Below are 26095 nucleotides of genomic sequence, written 5' to 3'. Positions count from 1 at the left end.
CACACACACACACACACACACACACATACACACTCTACCGGTCAAAAGTTTTGAAACACTTGACTGAAATGTTTCTCATGATCTTAAAAATCTTTTGATCTGAAGGCGTATGCTTAAATGTTTGAAATTAGTTTTGTAGACAAAAATATAATTGTGCCACCATATAAATTTATTTCATTATAAAACTAAAATTTAATTTAAAAAAAAAATACATTTTTTTTAATTGATGACTTGGACCAAATAATAAAGAAAAGCAGCCAATAAGTGCCCAGCATAGATGGAAACTCCTTCAATACTGTTTAAACAGCATTCCAGGGTGATACCTCAAGAAGTTGGTTGAGAAAATGTCAAGAGTACATGTCTGCAAATTCTAGACAAAGGGTGACTACTATGAAGATGCTAAAATATAACACAGTTTTGATTTATTTTGGATTTTGTTTAGTCACAACATAATTCCCATAGTTCCATTTATATTATTCCATAGATTTGATGACTATACTATTATTCTAAAATGTGAGAAAAAAAAAATATAATAAAGAATGAGTGTTTCAGAACTTTTGACCGGTAGTGTATATATATATATATATATATATATATATATATATATATATATATATACATAACTACTTATGCATTTAAATCATCTACTTTTTTGTAGACATATTTCATGAAACTATTTTCAAATTGCACAGGTAAACATAACAGCATTATATAAAAGTTCATTCAAATCAACATAGTATAATACCACCTGCACAAATATATACTGCAACAGTAAAATATACAATGAATTATATGCAAAACAACCCAAATATCACTGCAGTGATGCACCTCATATTAGTGATCAGTACAGTTCAATCTGCATAAATGTAACTTAATTTCAATTTAATGGGATGAGAAAGACATTGATCAAAGTGGGATATAAATCGAACTTCAGTTAGTTTAATCTCAGCAATAAGAGTCAGTTACTATAATGAATGTTAAACTGCAACATTTCCAGAATAATTTTTAGCATCAAGTTGAAAAATTCCAAATTGCATCAACTAAATGGTGGGTATTGATGAGAGAGTGAGAGAGTGAGAGAGAGAGAGAGAGAGAGAGAGAGAGAGAGGTGTACTATTAATAGATAAAAATGATAACATTTTTGTATATCTGTTAACGATTTTCTGTAATGACCTCAAGAGTAATACAATAAAACCCCTTGCATTAATTTACAATCACAGTGCACCAGAACTGGTAAGCAGCATGTTTAGTGACATTTTTACAGTGCCTTTACAGAAAACAAGCCGTTCATATTGTTACAGTGAGGAAAGTGTAGCTTTATCAATTTATCACCCAAGAATAGATTTATAACTTTGAAAGATCATTCTTTGAAAGTAATGTAAGTGCATGCCTACCCTGTCCTTTTCAGTATTCAGAGAATTATATAGAAAGCCAGTGAAATCAAACATACTCCCATTAAGTCCCATAACATAACACAAGAAGGAATAATACATGTTAACATGGGTGCTCCAGCCATACAACCACAGTAAAATCAAGCATATTGCCAATGCTGCCTGAAACTTAAATGATCCATTGCTTTAAATCTGTTTAATAAATATAAGACTGACTGAGTGGTCTTAATATATACTGTAAATTATATTATAATAAATCTAAATGATATATTTGCATTGTACTGTCCTCTTTTTTCAAACTGACAAAAAAAAAAAAAAAAAAAAATGTTTGGAAGTACTTCCTGATTCAAGAGAAGTATTCCTAAATGTTTCACTTTCCATTTATAAAATAAATTATAATAAGAAATAATATTAATAAAAATGAACAGGAAATAAGCCATTAAAGGAACAAAACACAGTTTACTAATAATTTTGGCTTAAGTAAAAGAATATTCCATGTACAGAGCAACATAAATATGGAAATGAACTGAAAGAGTGGTCAAGTCTCTTCCTGTCCTCAGCACCAGCAGGATTTGTGGGTGTTGTCGCCAGCATTACACAATCCTTCCTGCTCCTCCAAAACAGCCAGATTGAACTCGTCATTGATTGAGCTTCCCAACAAATCAAGATCCTTCTTATTGGCTTGTAAGACTAATTCAGCCAATCGGGTAAAAGACTGATAAGAAAAAAATGGAGAAGAAATAAACAACCCTGAATAGCTGTAGGCAGGAAAACAGACAATAGAAATGTGTAAACAAAAACTTATCAGAGGGTAGCATGAACAAAAATACACCCCTTGTGAATACATTCTTTAATTATCAAAAACAAAATACAGAAAAGTACATTTGCATTTAATGAAGGAAAAAATAGTGCTTTCAAGCCAGCAAAAGAACAGTGTGTAGTTAAGTTTAGGTTTTAGTTCTGCATTAAAGGGGTCACGACATGAGGAATTCAATTTTCCTTGATCTTTTAGCATTTAAGAAGTCATTGTACTCTAAAAACATACTGTAAGTTTCAGAACTCAAAACTTCCTCCTCACTGCAGCATTTGCATTTGCGTTTGCATTTGCAACAGCATTTGTTGAAACCAAGGTGCCTAAACAACTTGTTCTGAACTTCCTCCCCACTGTGATATCACATTGTGGTAGACTGCCTTGACAACAACACATCAACGACTACTTTACCTTATCACTTCTGTAGCCCCACCCAGTTGTGGTGAGCAGTGAGATGTCAATGAGAGAGCAGGTCAGTCAAGAGCAGAGAGCCAATCATAACAAAGTCTTAAAGGAGAAGGAGTACCAAAATCGAGCGGTTCTGACAAACAGTCAGAATGAGAGTGAAAAAATGATCATGTTTTACAAATATATGCCTGTTTTTTGTGCAAAACCCCCCCCAAAACTTTACTAATATTATAAAGTAACCTCAAGGAACATTTTAAAATAATAAAAACAAAATCAATGTCATGACCCCTTTAACAAAATGCTGCATCAGAGTAGCTTTGCCACTTTAACCAAAACGTATGAGCCTTGCAAAAAATCTAATGAATGCAGAAAACAGTGTACCTCTGTAATGTTGTGGTTGGTAAAGGCACTTGTCTCAAAAAAGTCCATCCCATAAGCCTTGGCGAGCTGAAGCAAACAAAGGAGATTAAGAGTTGCACACAGATGTCTGCAGGAAGTATTTAACAGCAGACAGACACTAAGATTTTTCACAGTAAATGGCCGCTGTGTGGTATGAATGAAAGATGTAGTGCAAAGAAGTGCAAAGGTACCAACCTTATTCCCCTGCTCTGTAGCTACTTGTCTCTTCTGTTCTTCATCAGACTTGTTCCCAACAAGTATCTTCTGCACCTTCTCAGGGGCATACTGATCAGGGACAGAACCAAAGAAAAAAAACTTAACAGATCAGACAGGCAAAATTATTATTATATATCTCATATCCACCTTTTTCCTGTGGGTCTTACTGGGGAAACAAATTTGGGTGGGACTTCCGCCGGAAGTCATTCAATTGCATTCCTTAGCTCTGGCTGCAGTCATTTTAGACCCTGTTTACAGCTGGTAATAAGACTGGTTGGGCGTTCCAATTTCTTCCATTCATTTAAGTAGAAGTGACACGTCTCTGCTAAATAGTCTCTGGCCTCACACTCTATAGAACTACAATGCCCATCATGCACTACGTCTCCTCCCCGAAGTTTGCACACTTCTACTCCCGATTTCACGCAATACAGGGAAAGTAGAGGTGTACAAAAGCAACGCGTTACTTCTTTAAAAAAATAACTCCGATATTACTGTCACGGATCCACCGGACTCCCCCTCTCACGCCACACTCTGCTCTCTCTCACTCCGTCAGTCACCCGCTCTCACTCACCTGAGTGTTAATCATGTACACCTGCAGCTCATCATCACCCTGTTTGGACTTGCACTTAAACCTCACACTCACACTCAGTCAGCGTCTGGCCTTGTTCCTAGGACTTACCTTTTGCTCTGCTTCAGAGGAAAATATCTTACCTGTTTATCAACAATCTGCCCTGGATGTGCAAGATAAGTGATTTTGAGAACCCTGAGTTTGCATTATACCTACTTACCTGTGTGTAACTTGCCTTTGTATCAACGATCTGCTCAGGATGTGCAAGATAAGTGACTTGAAAACCCTGAATGTGCATTATGCCTTTAAATACTGACCTGCTCCTCAGTTTATGGATGTTGAGAGTCTGAAACCCGGTTGCAGTTATGTTTCCTGTTTTTGCAAGGACTGGACTAGAAATACAGAACTGTGGATCCTAGTGGCGATCAGTTGATTGCCTTCTGCCTATGTTCTCTGATTTTATGAAAGGCTGTGTTAATAAGACTGTTTATTTGCCTGAATAATCCCCTCATGCTACTTTCCAGTTTCCTCTGTGTTCTGTTCAATAAACTCCCGCACCTGGGTTCATCTCCAGTTCCTGTGTTGGTGTGTCATTACAAAAAGGCCAAACTGAAAAAGAACCCAGCGGGAGCTGCCGCCATTACGGATGAAGATCCGCTCACGGAGCTTATTCGTCAACCAAGAGCATGGAGCCGACGGGGGCGTTCATGGAACTGTTTAGGCAGGATCTTCCTCTCCAGGAATACTCAGCTAAGTTTTACCAACTCGCTGCTAAAACTACTATATCGGACTCATACCTCAGAGCCATCTTTGGAATGGGACTAAACTTTCATAGACCTACAGCTCTTCCGGAGGCGGAGAATCTTTCCTTTTCGGATTATGTCCGAGCCACGCTGGACATCCATTACCCCTCGCCATTTTCGACACGCGGGACAGAGAAGGTCACTCCCATCACCCCCAAGATAACTCCTCTCCCAGCCTTCTCCCCATACACTTTGGGCTATGGCGGGAACCCTGTGCCACCACCGCCGCCTGCTTCGAAGACCATGGAGTTTACCCCGTTATTTTTTGCACTCACTTCTAAAGTGAATGATCCCCCACTGATGTCGGTACGTAGAGCCATGAAGACCATTCCTCACTGATTATCAATGCCCATGCCTGCCACGGTTAACGAGCCAGTGCCATACCTGCCACGGTTAACGTCCCTGAGCCCATGCCAGTAGCCTCGACCGTCCCAGAGCCCATGCCAGTAGCCTCAATCATCCCAGAGCCCATGCCAGTAGCTTTGACCGTCCCAGAGCCCATGCCAGTAGCCTCGAACGTCCCAGAGCCAATGCCAGTAGCCTCGACCGACCCTGTAACAATGCACCCAGCTGTCCAGAATAAGAGGAGAAGGGTTCCTACTCCCCAGTCGCTGCCCGTGCTCACGACCATGGAGGTCGTTCCCCAGTTGCTGCCCGTGCTCACGACCACGGAGGTCAGTTCCCAGTCGCTAACGGCTCCTAGCCCCGAGCCTCCCACGGCTCCGCCTGCCTTCGTCGAGCCTCCCTCGGCTCCGCCTTCTGAATCTTCCATGGCTCCGCCCTCACCCCCTGAAGCTCCACCTCCTGACTCAAACTCTTGCTCTTCCTGTGGCACCGCCCGCTTTTCATCCTGAGACTCCTCCGACTGCTCCGTCTCCGGACCCATCTCCAGCTCCGCCATTGGGATCTCAAGTCCCTACTCCTGCTGCTCCGCCTCTGGATCTGCCTATGGCTCCGCCCCCTAAGTTTCCACTTCCTGCGGCCAAACCGCCGGACCCTGTCCCTGCTCTGTGGCCACCTCCCAGGCCTCCGGACCCTGTCCCTGCTCTGTGGCTGCCTCCCAGGCCTCCTGATCCTGTCCCTGCTCTATGGCCATCTCCCAAGCCTCCTGACCCAGTCCTTGCCCAATGGTCACCTCCCTGGTCTCCTGATCATCCACAGACTCCTCCCTGGCCACCGGATTTTCTGCCAATCCCTCCTGATCATCCTCCTGGATCCTCCCCTGTCATCTGTGTCCTCCTGCCCTCCCCCATCTTTTGGCACCAGGAGTCGCCCTTTAGCGGGTGGGTTCTGTAACGGATCCACCGGACTCCCTCTCTAACGCCACACTCTGCTCTCTCTCCCTCACTCCATCAGTCACTCGCCCTGTTTGGACTTGCACTTTAACCTCACACTCAACCAGCATCTGGCCTTGTATGTTCCTAGGACACGCCTTTTGCTCTGCTTCAGAGGAAAATAACTTACCTGTGTGCAACTTACCTGTGTATCAACGATCTGCTCTGGATGTGCAAGATAAGTGACTTGAAAAACCTGAATGTGCATTATGCCTTTAAATACTGACCTACTCCTCCAGTTTATGGATGCTGAGAGTCTGAAACCTGGTTGAAGTTTGTTTCCTGTTTTTGCAAGGATTGGACTAGAAATACAGATCTGTGGATCCTAGTGGCGATCAGTTGATCGCCTTCTACCTATGTTCTCTGGTTTTACGCAAGGCTGTGTTAATAAGACTGTTTACTTGGGGCCTGGGTAGCTCAGTGGTAAAGACGCTGGCTACCACCCCTGGAGTTTGCTATCCCAGGGCGTGCCGAGTGACTCCAGCCAGGTCTCCTAAGCAACCAAATTGGCCCAGTTGCTAGGGAGGGTAGAGTCACATGCGGTAATCTCTTTGTGATCGCAATAATGTGGTTCATTCTCAGTGGGGCGCGTGGTGAGTTGAGCACACTCAACAAGCCACGTGATAAGATGCGCGGGTTGACGGTCTCAGACGTGGAGGCAACTGGGATTCGTCCTCCGCCACCCGGACTGAGGTGAATCACTACATGACCACGAGGACTTAAAAAGCACATTGGGAATTGGGCATTCCAAATTGGGAGGAAAAAAAATAAATAAATAAAAATAAGACTGTTTACTTGCCTGAATACTCACCTCACGCTACTTACTAGTTTCCTCTATGTTCTGTTCAGTAAACTCCTGCACCTGTGTTCATCTCCAGTTCCTGTGTTGGTGTGTCATTACAATTATGGTCTAAAATAAAAAAAAGTGTTACTTTACTCGTTACTCAAAAGTAATCTGATTACGTAATGGTAAGCAAATGGTCTGCATTAAATATAGTTGTAAATAGGGTACAAAATGTTGTGACTGGACCACAATAAGCACATACAGAGGTAGTCAAAAACCACATCGCAATTGAGGTTTAAACGCCGTCCTGATGCGTCCTGGACGACAGCAAAGCACCACCTCTCATCAGTCAATCACCTGCCGAACAAAAGTTTAAATTTATATGTGGACTTAAAAGGAAATAACAGTCCAGTTGGACAACTTCAAAACGCGATTACATACCCATGGATGAGAACTTCATGGCTCTTCCTAAGTGTGTCTGTCCGATTTGAACATGCAGGGTGACAAGATTACAAGCACACACATCTGAAGCTGAACTAACACAGGTACTCCACTAAAACAACATATTATTCTGCTTGAAATGTTGCACTTGTGCTTAGATTAAATCTCGACTGCATCTGGGAGAAACTGTGCGCTGGTTTTGTTTGCACTTTCTTTGTCTTTATGACTTTTGCAGTTTATTATCATTCAGAAACACACTGATATAGTGATTGATGTATGTCCTAATGAAATCATACACGCTCTCCTCAAAATCCCAACACCGCAACGAAAGAATGAATGGACGAACATTGTAACAACAGCTGTGTTTACTTGACAATGGAAGTAATGCCCATATTTCTCTTTAAGCATCAGGGGATGTAGGAAAAATGTGGATAGGGTCTAGAATTCATAAAGTCCAATGATTTCAGTAAGAACAATAACCAGTGGTGTTCATTGACTTTTACCATTAGATTATCCATCCAGTTAAGTTTTCCTTATTTTCCTCTTGTGGGAAACATATTTAAAGAGTGGAGGCAATGTTTCAAACTGTAATATGCAAAACATATTATAAATGTAAATTGTGTATTTATCACTTTTTTGGCACATTAAAATAAGTAGTTTAGAGTTTCATTGTTGTGAAATAAATGTCACAGAAAACAAAATATCAATATAGGATTTGTAATGTAAAATAAAAAGAACTGGTCACAGATCTAAATATTTCTAAGACTGTGTGTGCATGTATAATTCTCTTATTTTCTTCATATATGTATGCATAGAGAGGGGGAGGAAAACTGAAAGACAGATTTAAGTGAAGAGATTTAAAAATGAGTTATATTTAGGTACAGTAATGAAAACATTTTAGAATAAGAGTAAAGTCATCAAAACTATGAAATACCAGTGTAGGGTTGTAATGGACTACATGTATTCTGGATTGTGTTATCAGATTACAACAAATAAGTACTAAATTATTAGATTACATTTTTAAATGTACATAATCAGATTAGTTACTTTTTATGGATTAAATGATTACATATCGATTACATTATCATGTTTACTAATGTTTAATGAAAGTGTGTAAAGAAGTGTAAATTTGTACTTACTGTAATTCACTTAAAATAAGATTTTCATCAAAACATGCAATCAAAAAGTAATCAGACTGTACTACCTAAAAAGTGTAATCCAAATTACATTTCTGATTTTAGTTTTGTAATTTGTAATCAGTGCCAGACAACATTTCAGAGGTAATCTTCCCAACACAAAAAATAACACACATAGTAGTAGGGGAATTCTGTAGTGACCAAAATAAATGTTAAAATATTGGTTCACTCAAAAATGAAAATTCTGTCATTTATTCAACTTCATGTTGTTCCAAACCCATCTGGCTTTCTTTATTTCTTTTTGATATTTCTATTGTTTTCTACTAAACTAATTGAAAGCATTTAAGCATTCGCATTTTGCTTAAAAGGTTTTTACGATCACGAGAACAAATTTAGTCATGTGGGTCCAGACTTTTGACTTTTAGACCCCATTTCCATCTGGCATTATGATGCGTTTTTGGTGATCGGATCACGTGGTCAGTGCTAGTCTAAACGGAGTCAAAAACGCATGTAACCGCATCACATTTAATGTGTAAACACTAATCTGTCCTGAATGCGTCCCAGCAGCAGCAAAGCGCCACCCTTCACCTGTCAATTAACTGCTGTGCTAAAACAAGAGTTTAAGCTTTGCAGGTTTAAACAGGCTTTAAAAGGAAATAACCGTCCAATCGCAAAAATAAAAAAGCGGATATATACAAAAACAAGAGAACTTCACAGATCTTCTTCAGTGTGTCTGAAATCAACAAGCAGGGACCCTTATTAGAAGCACGAACATCTGCAGCTCAGGTTAATTCGACTAATCCACTGAAATAATGGACAATTCTGCTCGAAATGTTGCGTTTCTGCTTAGATTAAATTTCAGCTGCATCTGGGAGAGATAGTGCGCCATTGTTTTTGCGCTTTCTGACTTTGTTGCGGTTTATTATCATGCAGGAACACATTGACATAGTGATTGACATAGTCATCATGAAACAGAGTCCCTTCCCTCCAAATCCGATCGCAAGCGGTCATATGAGACGTATTTAAGCAACCAGGTGTAAACAGCGTTGTGTCTCACCTGACCACATGTGAACAGATCACCCGAGACGCATCTGTAGTGTATGCTCACCTCATCTACATCACTGGCCCACTTCATGATGTGCTGAAATGAACGTTCGCTTGTGATGTCATACACCAGAAAGATGCCCTGTTGATACATGCAAATGAGCTTTTATCAGCACAATGACACACAATGGTAACCAAAGGGCATCTTAACCTATTGCTTACCTCAATTCTCAATTTGATTACTATACTGTACATTACTGTGGCAAGGAGGAGGGCGGGGCCGGGCCGTGATGGCCCTGTTACATTGGTGCCGAAGCCCGGAAATGAGGAGGCAAGAACCGGGCAAAGCATCAAAGTAATATTTAATTAAACAAAAAGACACAAACATAAACACATACAGGGAGCTGCCTGTAGCTCTCTCTCTCTCCCGAACTGCTGCTTCCGGTCGCCTTTATCCCTCTTGTCGGCTTGATTAGCCTGATTAGAGGCCGGGCGGGTGTCATCATGGCCCGGCCCCTCCCTCCTTCTTGCCACAATTACTCATACTCCAAATCAGTTTGTGTATGTGTTAAAAGGCAGCTCACCTGTGCTCGTCTGTAGTACTGCTTCGTAATGGTCTGATATCTTTCCTGACCTGCTGTGTCCCTACAAACACAGAGAGATCTAATTAACCAAACCGATGGTAATCCAAACTCTAGTGCAGAATACAAGACCATCACAGCGAAGAAACTTACCATATCTGTATTCGTACTTTAATGCCGTCTATCTCTAAGGTCTTCATTTTGAAATCGACACCTGAAGGAGTAAAGCAAAACATTTCATAAAGATTTCAAATATTTAAAAAAGCGCCTTCTCATTCCTAATATTGACACAAATCATCTGCTAAATCATCTTTAGCAGATGAAGCTCTACGGCAGACTCAAACTAAAACTTTCAGTGCAGTCAATGCTCTCATGAAGAAATTCATTGAACCATTAAAATCAGACTCACAAAGGCAGTGAACTGTGCTGATAAATGGTCTGAGAATACAGAGCTGATTGACTTCAGGACTAAGAGACTTAAATAAGCCAAAGAAGCGAGAATAATGGCCAAGAGGTACTTTGAGAGCCAACAGCGGAGTAATCCATAATCTGAGTATGATTTTGTATTGCATTTTTGTATGGTGTGAAATAACGAGCACTTTGAGCCATGAAAGAAATCAACTCTTTTTATTTGTTATTAACATTTTATTATTGATTCCAAGACAGACAAAAATAAATGTAACCACAAAATTATGCATTTGGAATCAACTTATAACCCCTTATATACTTATATACTGGCAGACAATTTGCATTCTTCTGCAAGAAAGCTGCGCATGGGACGCTCTTGGACTTTCCAGCATGACAATGACCCTAAGCACAAGGCCAAGTTGACCCTCCAGTGGTTACAGCAGAAAAGGTGAAGGTTCTGGAGTGGCTATCACAGTCTCCTGACCTTAATATCATCGAGCCACTCTAGGGAGATCTCAAACGTGCGGTTCGTGCCAGACGACCAGAGACTTTGCATGACCTGGAGGCATTTTGCCAAGACGAATGGGCAGCTATACTACCTGCAAGAATTTGGGGCCTCATAGACAACTATTACAAAAGACAGCACGCTGTCATTGATGCTAAAGGGGGCAATACACAGTATTAAGAACTAAGGGTATTCAGACTTTTGAACAGGGGTCATTTCATTTTTTTCATTGTTGCCATGTTTTGTTTTATGATTGTGCCATTCTGTTATAACCTACAGTTGAATATGAATCCCATAAGAAATAAAAGAAACGTGTTTTGCCTTCTCACTCATGTTTTCTTTAAAAATGGTACATATATTACCAATTCCCCAAGGGTATGCAAACTTTTGAGCACAACAGTACATAAGTACATAAAAAAAGACAAAGTTCAACATATAGTAAAAATAAAAATAAATAAATAAATAAATAATAAAATAAAAAATGTTCTCCCTCCACTGCCCCACACTAGGACCTCTCCAAATGAGACAAATAACTGCACCATTTTCTGCCATAAATCGACAGGTTCCCCAGCCGTCTGGAAGTCATCTCCTCGAAAGCTGCCACTGTACCCAACTCGGTGCACCACTCACGAAATGAGGGTGCATCAGTTGACTTCCATCCCCTAAGGATTAGCTGTCTGCCATTCATCAAGCTGGTTAGGACCCAGATTTTCGTGTATTTATCTCCTATATTCAGGACCCCTCCATCACCCAAAATACAAAGTCTGGGGCAAAATAAAAACAAAGTGTCCAGTACGTCACACACAAAACGCTGGATCCTCAACCAAAATTCCTGAATCTTAATACAACCCCAAAAAACATGGGTTGTGTCCCCGTCTTCTGACTGGCATCACCAGCAGGTGGGTGAGTCTTTAAGACCAATCTAGAGGGGGTCCAGTAGAACCGATGCAAAATCTTAAATTGCATCAGACGGATCTCTAGATGCAGACCTGATGCTTTTTAGGATCCTAGCCCACACTCCCTCCTCCAATACCAAGTTTAAATCTTTCTCCCATAATCTCTTGAGAGAAGATGAAGCTCCATCCCCCAGACTCTGAATTAACAGGGAGTAATACACAGAAGCTTCATGGCCTTTCCCATAAGAAGTAATCCCCATTTCCAAAGTATCTGCCGCTTTAGGGGGGTGTACACCACTCCCAAAAACAGTACAGATCAGGTGGTGCAGCTGTAAAAACCTAAAGAACTGGGATCTAGGAATCTTAAAATGTTGAACCAAATTATCAAAAGATCTCAGTACTCCACTCTCATATAGGTCACCAAGTGTAGCAACCTCCCTCCCAATCCACTCTGACCAACAGAAAGGGGACTTATTAATATGTAATTTAGGGTTCAGCCATATGCTTGAGGCAACATTTAAATAAATGTCCGAATTAAACACTCTGGACACTTTAGTCCAAACCATGTGCAAATGCGAAATAACGGGGTGTGACTTAACTTCTCTGGTTAGTTTGATCGAAAGGCTTTGCAATGGCGAAATAGGGGCAAGAACTTCCTGTTCAGTACAAAACCAGGGATGGGCTCTCTCAGGTGGAAGTGACCAATGAGCCAAATGTCTAAGACCGAATGCATAATAATAAAACAAAATCTTGGGTAGGCCTAGCCCACCGTTGTCAATCGTTCTATGTAACTTATTGAAATGTAACCTGGGACGTTTTCCATTCCAAATAAAGGACTTCGCTATGCTATCAAATTGTTTGAAATAAGAGAGGGGGACATCTATAGGAAAAGACTGTAGCAGGTAGATGAATTTTGGAATACAATTCATTTTCATAACATTAACCTTCCCAATCATCGATAAATGTAATGAAGCCCACCTACCCACATCACTCAAAAACCTTTTAATTAAACCCTGCCGGGTGCCCCTATTCAGAGTAAAATAATCTGAAATTAATCCATTTGTTTGTACCGCTGCTACAGGGTGTCTAATAAGTAACTTAATCCATCCAATAAAAGTATTCCCGAACCCATATATTTCCAAATATGTTTTATATATCTATCCAAAAGTTTTCCTGCTTTGTCCCCGACTCAAAATATGACTGTCTTGCCCTGAATAACCAAAACTCCACTTTCCACGACAAAATAGTATTATATCTGTATTTCAAACGGGTCAGTTCTCTGAGGGCATTAGACAACATTCGGTGCTTCAGCTCTGCCTCGACACTTTTAATATTCTCTTCCAATTCCACGAGTTCTCGTGCTTTGGATTTTTTGATGAATGAGGCATACTGCATGATCCGACCCCTAAGAACCGGCTTAAATGCCTCCCAAGCCACACCTACAGAGGATACTGAGGACCAGTTTGTCTCCATATAGACATTGATTTCAGCCTTTAACATTTGTTGAAAATCAGGATTTTGCAAAAGGGATATATTAAAGAGCCAACTATATGATTTATTTTTCTCCGTATGTGCCAACACCTCTAAACTCACCAGGGCGTGATCTGAGACTAAAATGTTTCCAACTGAACAATCAACAACAGATGAAATGAGGGATTTAGATATAAAAAAAAAGAAATCTATTCTAGAATAAATCTTATGGACTGATGAAAAAAATGTATAGTCCCTCCCAGATGGGTTCAAAAGTCTCCAAATATCTGTAAGACCAAGATTTTTACACATTCTGTGAAGCGTCAATGTTGCTCTAGGGGGCTTACACACTTTTGCTTCACTATCATCAAGGACTGAGTCCATCAATAGATTAAAATCTCCTCCTAATATTATATCATGAGGGGTGCCAGTGTCTTGCAACATCCCTTCAAGATCTTTAAAAAAGCCTTGATCATCAGCGTTAGTTGTGTAAATATTAGCCAGAAACAAACTTTGCCCCTGAATTTCTGCTAAAACAATAACTCTTCCTGATTTATCTTTAATCTGTTTGAGAAATTTGAATTGTAGATGTTTATTTATCAATGTAAAGACTCCCCTGCTCTTACTTGAGCCAGCACTAAAGAAAACATGTCCACCCCACATCTTCTCAAATTTTTCAGCTTCCTGCAGGAAAAGATGCGATTCTTGAAGAAACACTATATCATATTTACGTTTAAGAAAATAAATAACTTTCCTTCTTTTTATGGGGTGCCCAAACCCATTCACATTCCATGTGGATAGAGACAATCCACTCATATTAACATTTGACATTTTGATATAATAGAAAAAATACATCGTGTTAAGATTATACAGACCACATTCCAACATTATTGCAACAATCAAACCCCGAACTTCCCCCCGAACAAAAAAAAACGTGCGCATTAACCCCGCGCACGACAGCGCCAACCAGCGTCAATCCCTCTAAACTCAAAAGGTCCATTGTACGCCTACGAGAGCCCCCGCGACAACTTTGCCGTCTGATTATTCAAGTCCGGTGCTTCTGCACAAATTTTGTAAGGCAACAAACACCACATAACAGAAAATACTTTGTAAAACAGACCCCAGCCAATAGGCAGAATAAACAAAAAGCACATGTAGATTCATTCACAGAACTGTCTCAAAGGTGTGTTCCTCCACAAAATAAACTCCAGCTGATATAAAGCCGTTCAGTTTCCTCGGACAGACAGACAAGTGTTCAGTGAGCCAGCTGTTATGAGTTCAGCGGATGATGTAATCATTCTAATGTCCCTTAAAATTACTCCACATAACAAACTCCAGCCAACAGGAGACATAAGCACAAAGAATGAACAGATTCATCCACAACTGACCCAAAAGAGTGTTATTCCACAAAACAAGCTCCAGCCGCCAGGCGCAACCAACACAAAAAAACAAAAAAACAGACGCCCCGGTTTCTCGAATGCTGTATTGAGCAAGTCAAATTCACTCGCAGGCTGCATAAAAAATAATAATAATAAAAAAATACACCACGACTTACTCAGTCCGTCAACTTTATAAAAGACATCCTTTGTGTAGGCATGAAGATATTTTTCAGTCATTCTTAGTGTCCATTCTCAATCTGGCCGGGAACTTCAGTGTAAAAGCAATCATCCGTCCATGCAAAAGTTTCTTGAAGGAGTCATTCCACAAAACAAACTCCAGCCTCTAGACAGAGCCAGCACAAAAAGAAACAAAAATGGCACCCAGCTTCCTCAGACAGCCAGAGTAAGTACAGCGAGTTAATCCACTCTGGAGCTACATGAAAAACCCCAAATGGCTTACTCACCCATTGTTTTTATAAAAAACAGTGCTTGCTTTGGACACGTAAATACCCTGTGACCATCCTTCATTTCTATTCTCAGTTTGGCCGGAAACATCAGTGCAAAAGCGATCTTCCGTTGATGTAAGAGTTTCTTACATTCCTTGAATCGATCGCGTTTCTCTCTTGTTGCATTCGCAAAGTCTGAGAACAAGAAAATATTGTGATTCTTCCAAGAAAGCTTTCCTTTGCTCCTTGCCTGGTGCAACACGAGATCTTTATCGGTTGATTTCAGAAATTTGGCCAGAATTGATCATGGCCGTCTCCCTCAGCAGATCTGCGAGCCGGGACTCTGTGAGCTCGCTTGATTTCCAGCTTATGGCCTGTTATGTCGAGCAGACTCGGGAAGAGCTCGTCAAGGAATTTCACCATATCTCTGCCCTCTTCATGCTCAGGAATTCCAACAATTCGTATGTTATTCCTTCGGCTCCTATTTTCCAAATCTTCAAGTTTTCCCAAAAAATTTTCCACGACTATTTTGGAGCGGATAATTCCCTTTCCGATGATTCCAGATAATCGATCAGTTTCTCAACTTCTGTCACTCTTGTGACCAACTCAGAGAATTTTGTTTCCATCGCCGTAATCGATCGACGTATTACTGTGAGATCCTCCAAGTCAACAACAACCTTCGTCAGCATCACTGAGATATTGGACAGTTGACGCTGGATTTCTTCTCCCGTCGCGCTTTCCAAATCGAGTCCGCGGTCTGCAGGCCCAGAGGTTTCATCTTGAGCATGTAAGTGTCTTTTAATGTCTCCAGAGCCCGAGGATTTTGACTTCTTTGCCATGTTTACCTCAAAGAACAAATATGTACTGGGTTTATCGAATCGAAACTGGATTATAACATCAAAATAATAAAAAAAAAAACAGCAAAGTGCGCAGAGCTCGTGATTCACACGTCTGCTTCTCGCATGGCGTCACGTGATCCAATCAACTCTTTTTATAAAGCACAGATGGACAAGAAAATGCTAAGAAATTAACACTAAGCCACAGTAAAATAAGGTTTGTTGCAAGATGCTCCAGCTCCTGCAAAAGTTGTTTTGCTAGAAAATGTTATTTTCAAGAATATTTTTGAACGCTTCATTCTAAAACATCAGTAGCCAGGTGTCTTCTATTTTTTATGTGTTCTGGCTGCAGTGTGATAAATCAAATTTCTTTGTGAGACCAATTGCCTGCTGAAACAGCTTATTCCAGCTGTACAAAACTCTTAATATCTAGCCATCTGCTATATAAGTGTCAAACCTGAAGAGAGAATTGCTAGAGAAGACAGCACACAAGTGTCCAGTCAAACAGTCTTATAAGAAGACCTGAATATCACCATCTGGAGCTTACTTATTAATAAATAAATGCCTGCATTCAATGACAATATTTCATAAATTAATCTCATTTTCTTAAAGGAAATTATTCAACCAAAAATACAAATGTTCTCATCATTTAATCACCCTCATGCCATCCTAGATGTGTATGACTTTCTTTCTTCTGCTGAACACAAACAAAGATTTTTAGAAAAATGTCTCTGATCTGTAGGTCCATTCAATGCAAGTGAATGGTGGTCAAAACTTTGAAGATCCAAAAAGTGCATAAAGGCAGCATTAAAGTAATCCATACGACTCCAGTGGTTTAATCCAAGTCTTCTGAAGCGATCCAATTGGTTTTGGGTAAGAAAATAGACCAAAATAAAACAGTTTTTTTCTCTGTACATCTTGCCATTGTAGTCTCTAGGCACAATCATGATTTCAAGCTCGATTACACTTCCTAGTGCTTGACACATTGTAATCGAGCTTGAAATCATGATCGTTAAGGAGACTGCTGTAAAGACTAATAGTGAAAAAGGAGTTACATTTTGGTCTGTTCTCACCCAAAATCGATCGGATTGCTTCAGATGACATGGATTAAACTACTGGAGTCATATGGATTATATTTATGCGGCTTTTATGTGCTTTTTGGAGCTTCAAAGTTTTGGTCAACATTTACTTGCATCGTATGGACCTACAGAGCTGAGATATTCTTCTAAAAATCTTTATTTATGTTCTGCAGAAGAAAAAGTCATACACATCTGTGATGGCATGAGGGTGAGTAAATGAGAGAATTTTAATTTTTTGGTGAACTATACTTTTAAAAATTCTCTTTCCTTTTGCAGCTGTGCCATTTGATTAAATCTGTTAATACATGACTTTCTGGAATACTTGATTTTGATTGGTTAATCTCAGGATTTATTGTCAAATATATATATTTTTTATAATGACAGCTACACCGTATAAATGACAGTTTTTCCAGGCAACTGATTTCCTACTTTGCTGTGCTGGATTAATGTATCTCGTATCACTCCACTGTGTCTTTCTGAGGACTAAGGCCACATCCACACTAATACCTTTTTGGCTGAAAACACATTGATTTTGTTACATGTACACCTCTTATCCACATTGGAACAGCGTTTTGCTCCAGCAAAAATGGAGACTATCAAGTCTCCAAAAACGTTTTAGTGTGAATCTGGCCTAAGAGCAGGTTTGTGCAGGTTTGTTTGTGTAAGAGAGCCGTCTCTTCCTCCCCGTCGTATTAGAATCACCCTTTTTAATAACTTGCTATACTGACCAAAATTTGTGATACTAAAATTTGATTAGAACTACTAGTTTATTTTTATTCTTAATGGCTGGAATTGGATACAGGCAACACGCACATTAAAAAAACTACTTGAAAGCAAGTATAGGAAACACAAAAATAGGACATTGGTACAAAACCATCTTGAATGCCACCCAGTACCATCTACAGAACTCCGTAGCCATCTCTTTTTCAAACTACATTAAATAAAGCAGTAGTGCTTGTGCCCTGAGCTTTCAAAACGGGACACACAGAGAGGTCATCACTACAGCCACTGAACTGGATGGCTTTGGGCGCACGAAAATGATGAAAGAACTGCCTCTCCCTTTCTCGGTCTTCCAGAATCATGGGCACTGGGCTGTGAAAGGACAACAACAATGCTGTAAAATACAACCATGAAAGTGAAACTCACAACTTATCTGACCATATCTAACTTCACCTTTAAGGAAATAAAAATAGGTTTCTAAGTTAGGCCATATTTCCTCTATTTTCTCAAGGGAAAATCTGATGGCCTCTATTTTAAGATTCCAGCTTCCAAGTTAGGATGGTCATTTTGGTTATAAGCCAATATTAGTGATTTTTTTTATTTTTTATTATATTCTATCGGTCGATATTGGATATTTACTTCTGGAAGCCAACCCAGTCTTATGAGATAGTGAAATCACAATAAATCGTACAAACTGGCTAGTACAAAACGTATACCAACAAACAATTTTATTATGATTTTTCATAATAAAGTTTCATTCTTAACCCAGACCTAAACCTGGTCATAAAGTCTAACCCTTTATGCAAACCTAATGATGATTTCAACAAGCATAAAACTTGTATGTACCGCAGAAGAAAATATCAGGGCTTGGTACGAGACACGTATTACAGGTTATTGACATACATCAGTCATCTGTATTGCATAAATAAATATATCAAATAAAAAACCTATATAAAATATATAATAAAAGATAATAATTATGATAGTTTTATTTAATAAATTACTATTATTATTTACTTTTAAAACCAGGAATTTATCCATTATCAGCCATTACATGAAAAATAAAATCTATTTAGGGCAAAATACTGTCACATCCCTTCTTTGAATCATTCACCAAAAACCCTTAAAACCAATAATATCAGGTTTCTGGACACCAGAAATATCAAGGCATTTAAAGTACATCTTCAGTAATGGCCATCCAAAAGAGGGTAATGAGTTTTAAACTTGTCATAATGTGCCAGAGCTGAAACAATTAAATCATCGCTTTGACACTTCCCTTCTGAGACAGTGGCTAATTTGAAATGGTATTAATTTTAACAGGAAAACAGACAGGCAGGCTATGGTGATTAGCAAGTACAAATTTAAACACAAGTTGTCCAATTACTCTGGTGATGACAGCATCTCAAACTGCTAGACTAAATTCTCTGAAAAAATACTGACATTAAAAACAAATGAAGCTCATATCTTTCTATATTTGTTAGCATCAACTAATCATTTAAAAGCTGATATATATAGCAAGAACAATTCAACACAACAGCACGTTACCGTGAAGCAAATTAAAGGGACAGTTCATCCAAAAATTCTGTCATCATTTACTCATCCTTGTGTTGTTCTAAACCCACATGACTTTCTTTCTTTTCATGGAACACAAAATAAGGTGTTAGACAAATGACCTCAGTCACCATTCACTTTCATTGCATCTTTTTTGCATACTGTGCAATATTGTGTCCAGAATCTCATTTTGTGCACTACTGAAGACCGAAAGTCATACAGGTATCAAAATCATCAAATCAAATCCCTTTACTGTCACTCAACCATATACACAAGTGCAACAGAGGGTGAAAGTCTTAGTTGCGGTTCCAAGTAACATAGCAGTATGACAATTACAATAAACATCTGATTTATACATAACACAGTTTACACATCTGTTCCACAACACAATATACACCTAATAATATACAATATACAGTATACACAAAATAAGAAGACTGTATACAATAAAAATACAGTTTTTTCAAAAGCATGATACTCTGCTTTTTTACCCCAATGTAATCAGTGGAAATAAACGAAGTGTTGGAACAACCAACCCGATCTCATGAAAAGTCGTACATAATTTACGAGGTGGCTATTTCGTGTGATGTCGCACGATTCTGTTCACATAAACTCATATGATTTCATCACGTGCAAATTCCTGGATGTGTAATGCGGAAGTAAGTGCGAGTTTTGCGCACAAGGCGATAAGGACGTGCTTATTAATATTATGCCCTTACCCAAACCCCTTATCTAAACTTAACCAATCATTAGAGTGTGTAAACATGATAGGAAGCTGTTGTCTGTGACAGAAGCAAGTAATTGTCGCGTATTAGATGTAAACGATGTTCAGCGATGTCATTGGCTGTAGTGAAAGTCGTGGGAATTAAAACGAGTGTAGTCGCACGATATCATACGAATTAGCCAAATTTAGAAAAGTCATTCGAATCCTGACGATTTCACTGCGAGAGTGTGTTGGAACAACATGAGGGCGAGTAAATGACAGAATTTTCTTCTTTCTTTTTTTTTTGGTAAACTATCTCTTTAACTTGATGCATGGAAAATTTTGCATACTAACAAGCAAAGAAACCATAGAAGCTTAAAATAAACAATAAAAGTTAAGATACTGGATTCCACACAACCATCTCTTCCTCTGTAAAAACTATTTTCTGTGCTGCACTAAGATTCTTGACAGCCTGGTATCAAGATATATATGGGTCATAGCCCTGTGGACTAGAGCTTAATGAACCATGTTTTAGTGCAAGGCACCAGCCATATCTTTGGACCAGTCAGACTTTTATCCCCTGCATTTAAAAATTGTTCTTCATCACATCATTACTTAGCCAAAAGACATCCATCCCAGCATATTAAATGAACACTGTTGGGACAGATAGCATGCTGGAAGTCTGAGTCAGTGCTTCTGATATCTTATTGATTTTGGGGGACATCATCATCTGGAATGGTAGGAGGTGGTTATGGTAGTGGGAAGGAATTTTAGGCTATGCCTTATTTTAAAAGCGAGCCACTTGATATTTGAGCTACACATCAGAGCATACCCTGAACTTTTGCAAAATAGCAGTAATAAAATAAAGCATATAAATAAAGCAAATAAAGCATCTAATAAAGCATGTGGTATAATTGCTGGATAACATTTTTGGAATGGGATCAGACTCTCAAAAGCTTCATTTTAAAGGTGTAACACATGCAAATATGAAAATAATAATTTACTCAATCTCACTTTGTTGTAACCTATATGGAGATATTTAGCGAATATCCAAGCTGCTCTTTTCCAAAAGGAATTTCAATGGTTATACTGTAAAGCTCCATAAAGGACAAATAATCACCATATAAGTTGTTTGTGTGCTATATTCCAAGGCTTCGTGATAAGATTTTCTTGAGAAGTAGACTGAACTTTAAGACTGGACATTCTGCTAAATATCTCCTTTTGTGTTCAATGGAAGAAGAAAATACAGGTTTTAAAATATAAGGGTTTTTGTGTGAACTGTCTGTTTAAACGTGATAATGATGCTCCAGTACATTTAAAATAATGAACCTAGGAACATAGTTCACTCTTACATTAGCATCACTTATTAGTGTGCATGCAGTGAGGTTTGATTTGAAATGAACAAATGAACTGATAGAAACTGAAAAGTATGTCCTTCCCTATTCATATTAGACTTTGGAGTATGAGAAAAAAAAATGATGTAGTTATGGATACCAGTGTACAAAAATCTTTGTTCATCCTCTTCAATTGTTGAGGACATGAGGTCATCACACTGGGAAATGTCCTACTAAATTAAGTGCACACTATAAATACTAAAAGTGGATAGGTTTATGAAATACCTTTTTCTACCATCAAATTTTGTTTTTCATAATATCCAATAAAAAAATAATAAATAAATAAATAATAATAAAAAAATGATCTCATACGCTGGAAGAGCTCAAATGTTGCTGCGAGGAAATTATCATTGGCAGCCAAATGGTATTCAGTACTCCAATAAAACCTTTCAATATCACAGTGAACCAGACAGGGTTTTCCACAGCTGAAACTGAAAGCTAGAATTCAGGATAGTAATTCTAAAACTTTCTATTTCATATCTATACATAGACCTTGCACAAAAGAGCATGCATGATTTGGAATGGCAGCTGACAGGACACTTTGTTGCCCAATATCGATTTGTATAAGACAATAATATGCACCTGCACTTTATATGTCTTGACTGTTATAAATTGCCATTTCGGGTTCATGTAACCTACTGATTTAATATTCATTTGAATTATTTAACGCATTGTATTATCTATAATCTGAAATGGTAAATATCTGTATCTTTCTATAGCTTATTATTGAGTTCCATTAATGGCTTTGTGATTGTGGCGTAGAAATGTGACATTTTAAGAATCCCAGTACAGAGATAGTCAGGTACCTTAGAAAGCACTAGAAGAGCTTGTGTGAATGCGTCTCACTATGTGGTGTAATTCTCAAGCCATTCTTTTCACGGCTCATAGCCTATAATGGCCCAGAACTGCTATTAGTTTTTTATCGGTATGTGCTGCCTGTTTGTTCTGCAACTCTTTGAACGGATGCATGAAAGTAGCACTCTTACCGATGGTAGAAATGTGAGAGGGATGAAATTCATTGTCCGTGAATCTGCACAATAGGCAGGTTTTTCCGACACCGGAGTCTCCGAGAAGCAAGAGTCTAAACAGCACATCATACTGTTTGGCCATGGTGTCGTATGGTGACAATTAAAAGAACTCAGCGTCGGGTTTCCATGTCTACCCTCTTCAAAGTATCATCTTCTCGCTTTTTCCATCAAACGGTCCGTGGCAGTTTGCCGAATCCTCGAATAACTGTCTAGGTAAAGCAAGCGGCGATGTGTGCTGAAATAACGCTGATCTGGTGGGTGCGGCGGTGGGCTACAAAGCGCTCTCTATTCGTTTCACCGACATCCTTCACACCTCATGAAATGGGTGGAGATTAAGCTGCCGCACAGAGTATCATTCTACCAAGATTAATTTGATCTACCAAGAGCTAGTTGAAAAATGCATGTAAAATATTTTACAAGCTAAGATTAAGAATCGTTTTTAAAAGGTAAGAAATTACATGTGCAATATCAGCAGCTATATTTTAGTAAGAAATTCATAGTGGATCTCGTTTTTTTATAACAAAAAAAAAAAAAATTGCTATTAGATCAAATACGCAAAAATGTATGGAGCCGTTCAGCCGTGACGTCAATTTGTAGGCGAACTCGGTAGAGTAGGTTCCCTAAAGAATTTCCCAAAGGTTTTCGAATAAGGAGTTTCGATTTATGAGTAGGCCTACAATGAGATCTGTGGTGAAAATGAGTATAAGATACTTTTTTTCCCCCTTGAACATAAATGACACAAACTCATGTCTGAATTGTGGATTTTAAAAATGCACGTTAGATAGCCGTCACTAAATAAGGACTGCAACAGTCGTCCTTAGAACACACAGTGCTCACCCATGCACTTTTTCAGCCATCCTGTTTTTTTTCCCCATTTATTTTTTAAATACATAAAACATAAACACACAGACACACACACACACACAGTGGCCGCATGTGGCTCTTTCTCTCTCCCGAACTGGTGCCTCCGGCTAGTTTTTATCCCCCTCCCGGCCGATTAGGACAATTCAGCACCGGGCGTGCATCCTCACGGCCCGGCCACACCCTCCTCCTTGTCACGCATAGATTTTTAATAAACATATTAACTTACTGTGACGAGCAGGAGGGCAGGGCCGGACCGTGAGGACACACACCCGGCCCTGAATCGGGCTAATCAGCCGGGTGGGGGATAAAGACGAGCCGAAGGTGCCAGTTCGAGAGAGAGAGAGCCACATGCGGCCACTGTGTGTGTGTGTCTGTGTGTTTATGTTTAATTTGATTTGAGTTAATTTATGTTATTAAAACTTACATTGACTGTTCAGCCGGTTGCCGTCTCCTCCTTGCCCACCTTACCCCATTACATTGGTGCTAAAATCCAGGAAGGAGGAGGGATGCGCTGTCATGGAGTCCGGCTAACGAGTTTTTCTCTTTCTCTTCTCTCTCTCTCTCTCTCTGTCTCTCCCCCTCACTCTTTCCCTCTCTTCTCTCCCTCCCCTCTTCTCTCCCAGGGCTCCGGAGAGGGGTGAAGACTCAGCCAGAAGGGCAACACCCCCCTCCAGGAAAGGATGGGAGTACATCACTGGGGCTTCCCTGGCCTGAGTCAGGCGATAGAGGAGTGTGAAGAGGAAGAGGGGTTAGAGGACTCGCTGCCGTCCACAAGGGGAGGAGCGGCTGTCGTCCGACAGTGGGCGGAGGAGTGGCTGAGGACAAGGCGACGGCGTGTCTGGGGACCGGCAAGCAAGCTTCTCTCTCTCCTCTCTCTTTCTGTCTGTCTCTCCCCCTCGCTCTTTCCCTCTCCCCTCTCCCCTCTCCCTCCCCTAGTCTCTCCCAGGGCTCCAGAGAGGCGGGGAAGACCTGCCGGCAGAAGGCCGGCCTGAAGGGAGGGAGGGGAGGGGAGTATGTCATGCCGGAGGAGGGCGTGGCTGAGCCGTTAGGGTGCACGGCCGGCGCTGAGTCACCTAATCTGCCAGGTGGGGGATAAAGACGAGCCGGGGCGCCAGTTCGAGAGAGAGAGAGAGACACACGGTCGCTGTGTGTGCGCACATCTATGTGTTTTATGTTATGTTTCAGTTCTTTTACATCATTAAAGTTATGCTGACTGTTCTGCCTGTTCCCACCTTCTCCTTGTCCATCCTGAACCCGTTACACTTATCTTTTTACTGGAACACAAAATCCATGCGTCTCTCCTTGCGAATGAACATCTCCTTCACTTTGTTGTAAAAGTATGTTTATGTTGATTTGAGTTCATTTATGTTATTAAAACTTATGTTGACTGTTCAGCCGGTTCCCGCCTCCTTCTTGCCCACCTTACCCCGTTACATTGGTGCCCTCTTGTTGAAGTTCTTGATTTTTTTATTGAAGTTAACTATGCCAAATCTGCGTAGGTCATCGATGCTTACACTACAAATATCCATTTTAGCGCTTAATAACACATTAGTTACGTGAACTTGAACATGTTGACACAAAACTAAAATCTAGCTGATCAGATAACGTGACTGAAGGATGGAGCTTCTGATTGGCTTACTCATTTTGGTAAGCATGCTTAACTTGGTCATTTGTAGTAGCGGGCGTGATTCAATTTGAATGAACAGAGTGTTGAATGAAAGGGCAGTAAACAATGGAATCAGAGAAAGCGTAACATAAACTGAGGGTGGCGCCAAAGCGAATATATGAATAACTGCCGCTCAAGTGAGAGGAAAGATGACAAATTTGAATTAAAACAGTAGTTTATATTAACAATTATATTTAAATATTTCATATTGTAATTTTTCTTTTCACCCTTCTGTTAGGTAAGCACTGCTTACCTTGATAATATGGATGGCACGTCCCTGGTTCACACACTGTATTTATTGTGATTATTTGGAGTCCAACAGAAACCTTATACCTACCCTTAACCCTAACCTTAACCCTACCACTAAATCTATCCCTAAAGCTAACCTTAGTATCAGCGAATGAGACTCTCATGAGACTTAGGCTGCCGGAGTTACCTTCTAGACACAGCTTAGGGAGACTGAATTGATTGATCATTCACAGTGTGTCATGTGAGTGAGCAGTTGCTTCAGAGCTTGTTTGGCGCACTTTGTTGGCTGCGATTTTCTGATTGATGGATCTTTCTCTGCTGGATCATGGATAATGTAGTTTTTGACTAGGAAATCCTCTATTAAACAAATAACTACCTCAAAATAGATCTGTCTTTATAAGTTATTGCTAAAATTAAATTTGCCTATGGAGAAAATAAATGGGAATTTTACTTCCAGAAGCCTTTGTGCCTTTTAAAAATGCATGTTGCTAACACGTCACTAAATAAGGACTACAACCACGGGCGTAGATTCCAGGGGGGATGGGGGAGAGGTAACCCAAGTATATACCATGATCAATAGAAACATGTAAATGCTTCACGTTGCAAACCCCCAATGTTCAAGCCAAATCTACGTCCTTGACTACAACAGTCGTCCTTATTGTAAAGCACGTAGCTCACATGCTCATGGTAGTTGTAATCCTTAATTAAAATTGCGATAGCAACTAAACACACAGCGGCTTCAAATTTTGAGGTATGGCTGTGTGTAATTTACATTCTAGAACAAAACGTGAAAGTCACTTTAAGAAATGTTTTATGGATAACAATTAAATAAAATAATAATAATAATAATAAAATTATAGGAAATTACCCAGGGAACTCATGGTTCGAAAATGAGAATTGTCTTTCGGGTTTTGGACTACAATCGCTTTCTCAACTGTGCCTTCAGCCTTTCCGTACTTGAACTCCAGTCACTTGACCCCTTTAA

The 26095-nt window shown here is 39.7% G+C and overlaps 1 protein-coding gene across 2 annotated transcripts; it reads right to left on the bottom strand.

Annotated features, from left to right (window-relative positions):
• Nucleotides 1-1061: 1061 nt before the first annotated feature.
• On the bottom strand, nucleotides 1062-22683 carry LOC127416474 (ras-related protein Rab-15-like). 2 transcript variants are annotated; one of them, XM_051655863.1, is made up of 7 exons: nucleotides 22290-22670; nucleotides 10070-10130; nucleotides 9920-9980; nucleotides 9400-9477; nucleotides 3205-3294; nucleotides 2992-3057; nucleotides 1062-2106 (listed from the first exon to the last, which is right to left on the bottom strand). In XM_051655863.1, exons 1-7 carry the CDS (start codon nucleotides 22411-22413, stop codon nucleotides 1948-1950), a joined length of 639 nt encoding a protein of 212 aa, XP_051511823.1. In that variant the 5' UTR covers nucleotides 22414-22670; the 3' UTR covers nucleotides 1062-1947. The 2 variants fall into 2 exon arrangements, with proteins under 2 accessions (XP_051511823.1, XP_051511824.1); XM_051655864.1 differs by having other exon boundaries at nucleotides 1944-2149; nucleotides 22290-22683.
• Nucleotides 22684-26095: the final 3412 nt, after the last annotated feature.

The sequence above is a fragment of the Myxocyprinus asiaticus genome, chromosome 25 (genome assembly GCF_019703515.2).
Source record: "Myxocyprinus asiaticus isolate MX2 ecotype Aquarium Trade chromosome 25, UBuf_Myxa_2, whole genome shotgun sequence".
In the NCBI taxonomy this organism is placed as follows: domain Eukaryota; kingdom Metazoa; phylum Chordata; class Actinopteri; order Cypriniformes; family Catostomidae; genus Myxocyprinus; species Myxocyprinus asiaticus.
The sequence above is the reverse complement of the archived record's forward strand: the minus strand, read 5'-3'. Positions and strand labels throughout refer to the sequence as shown.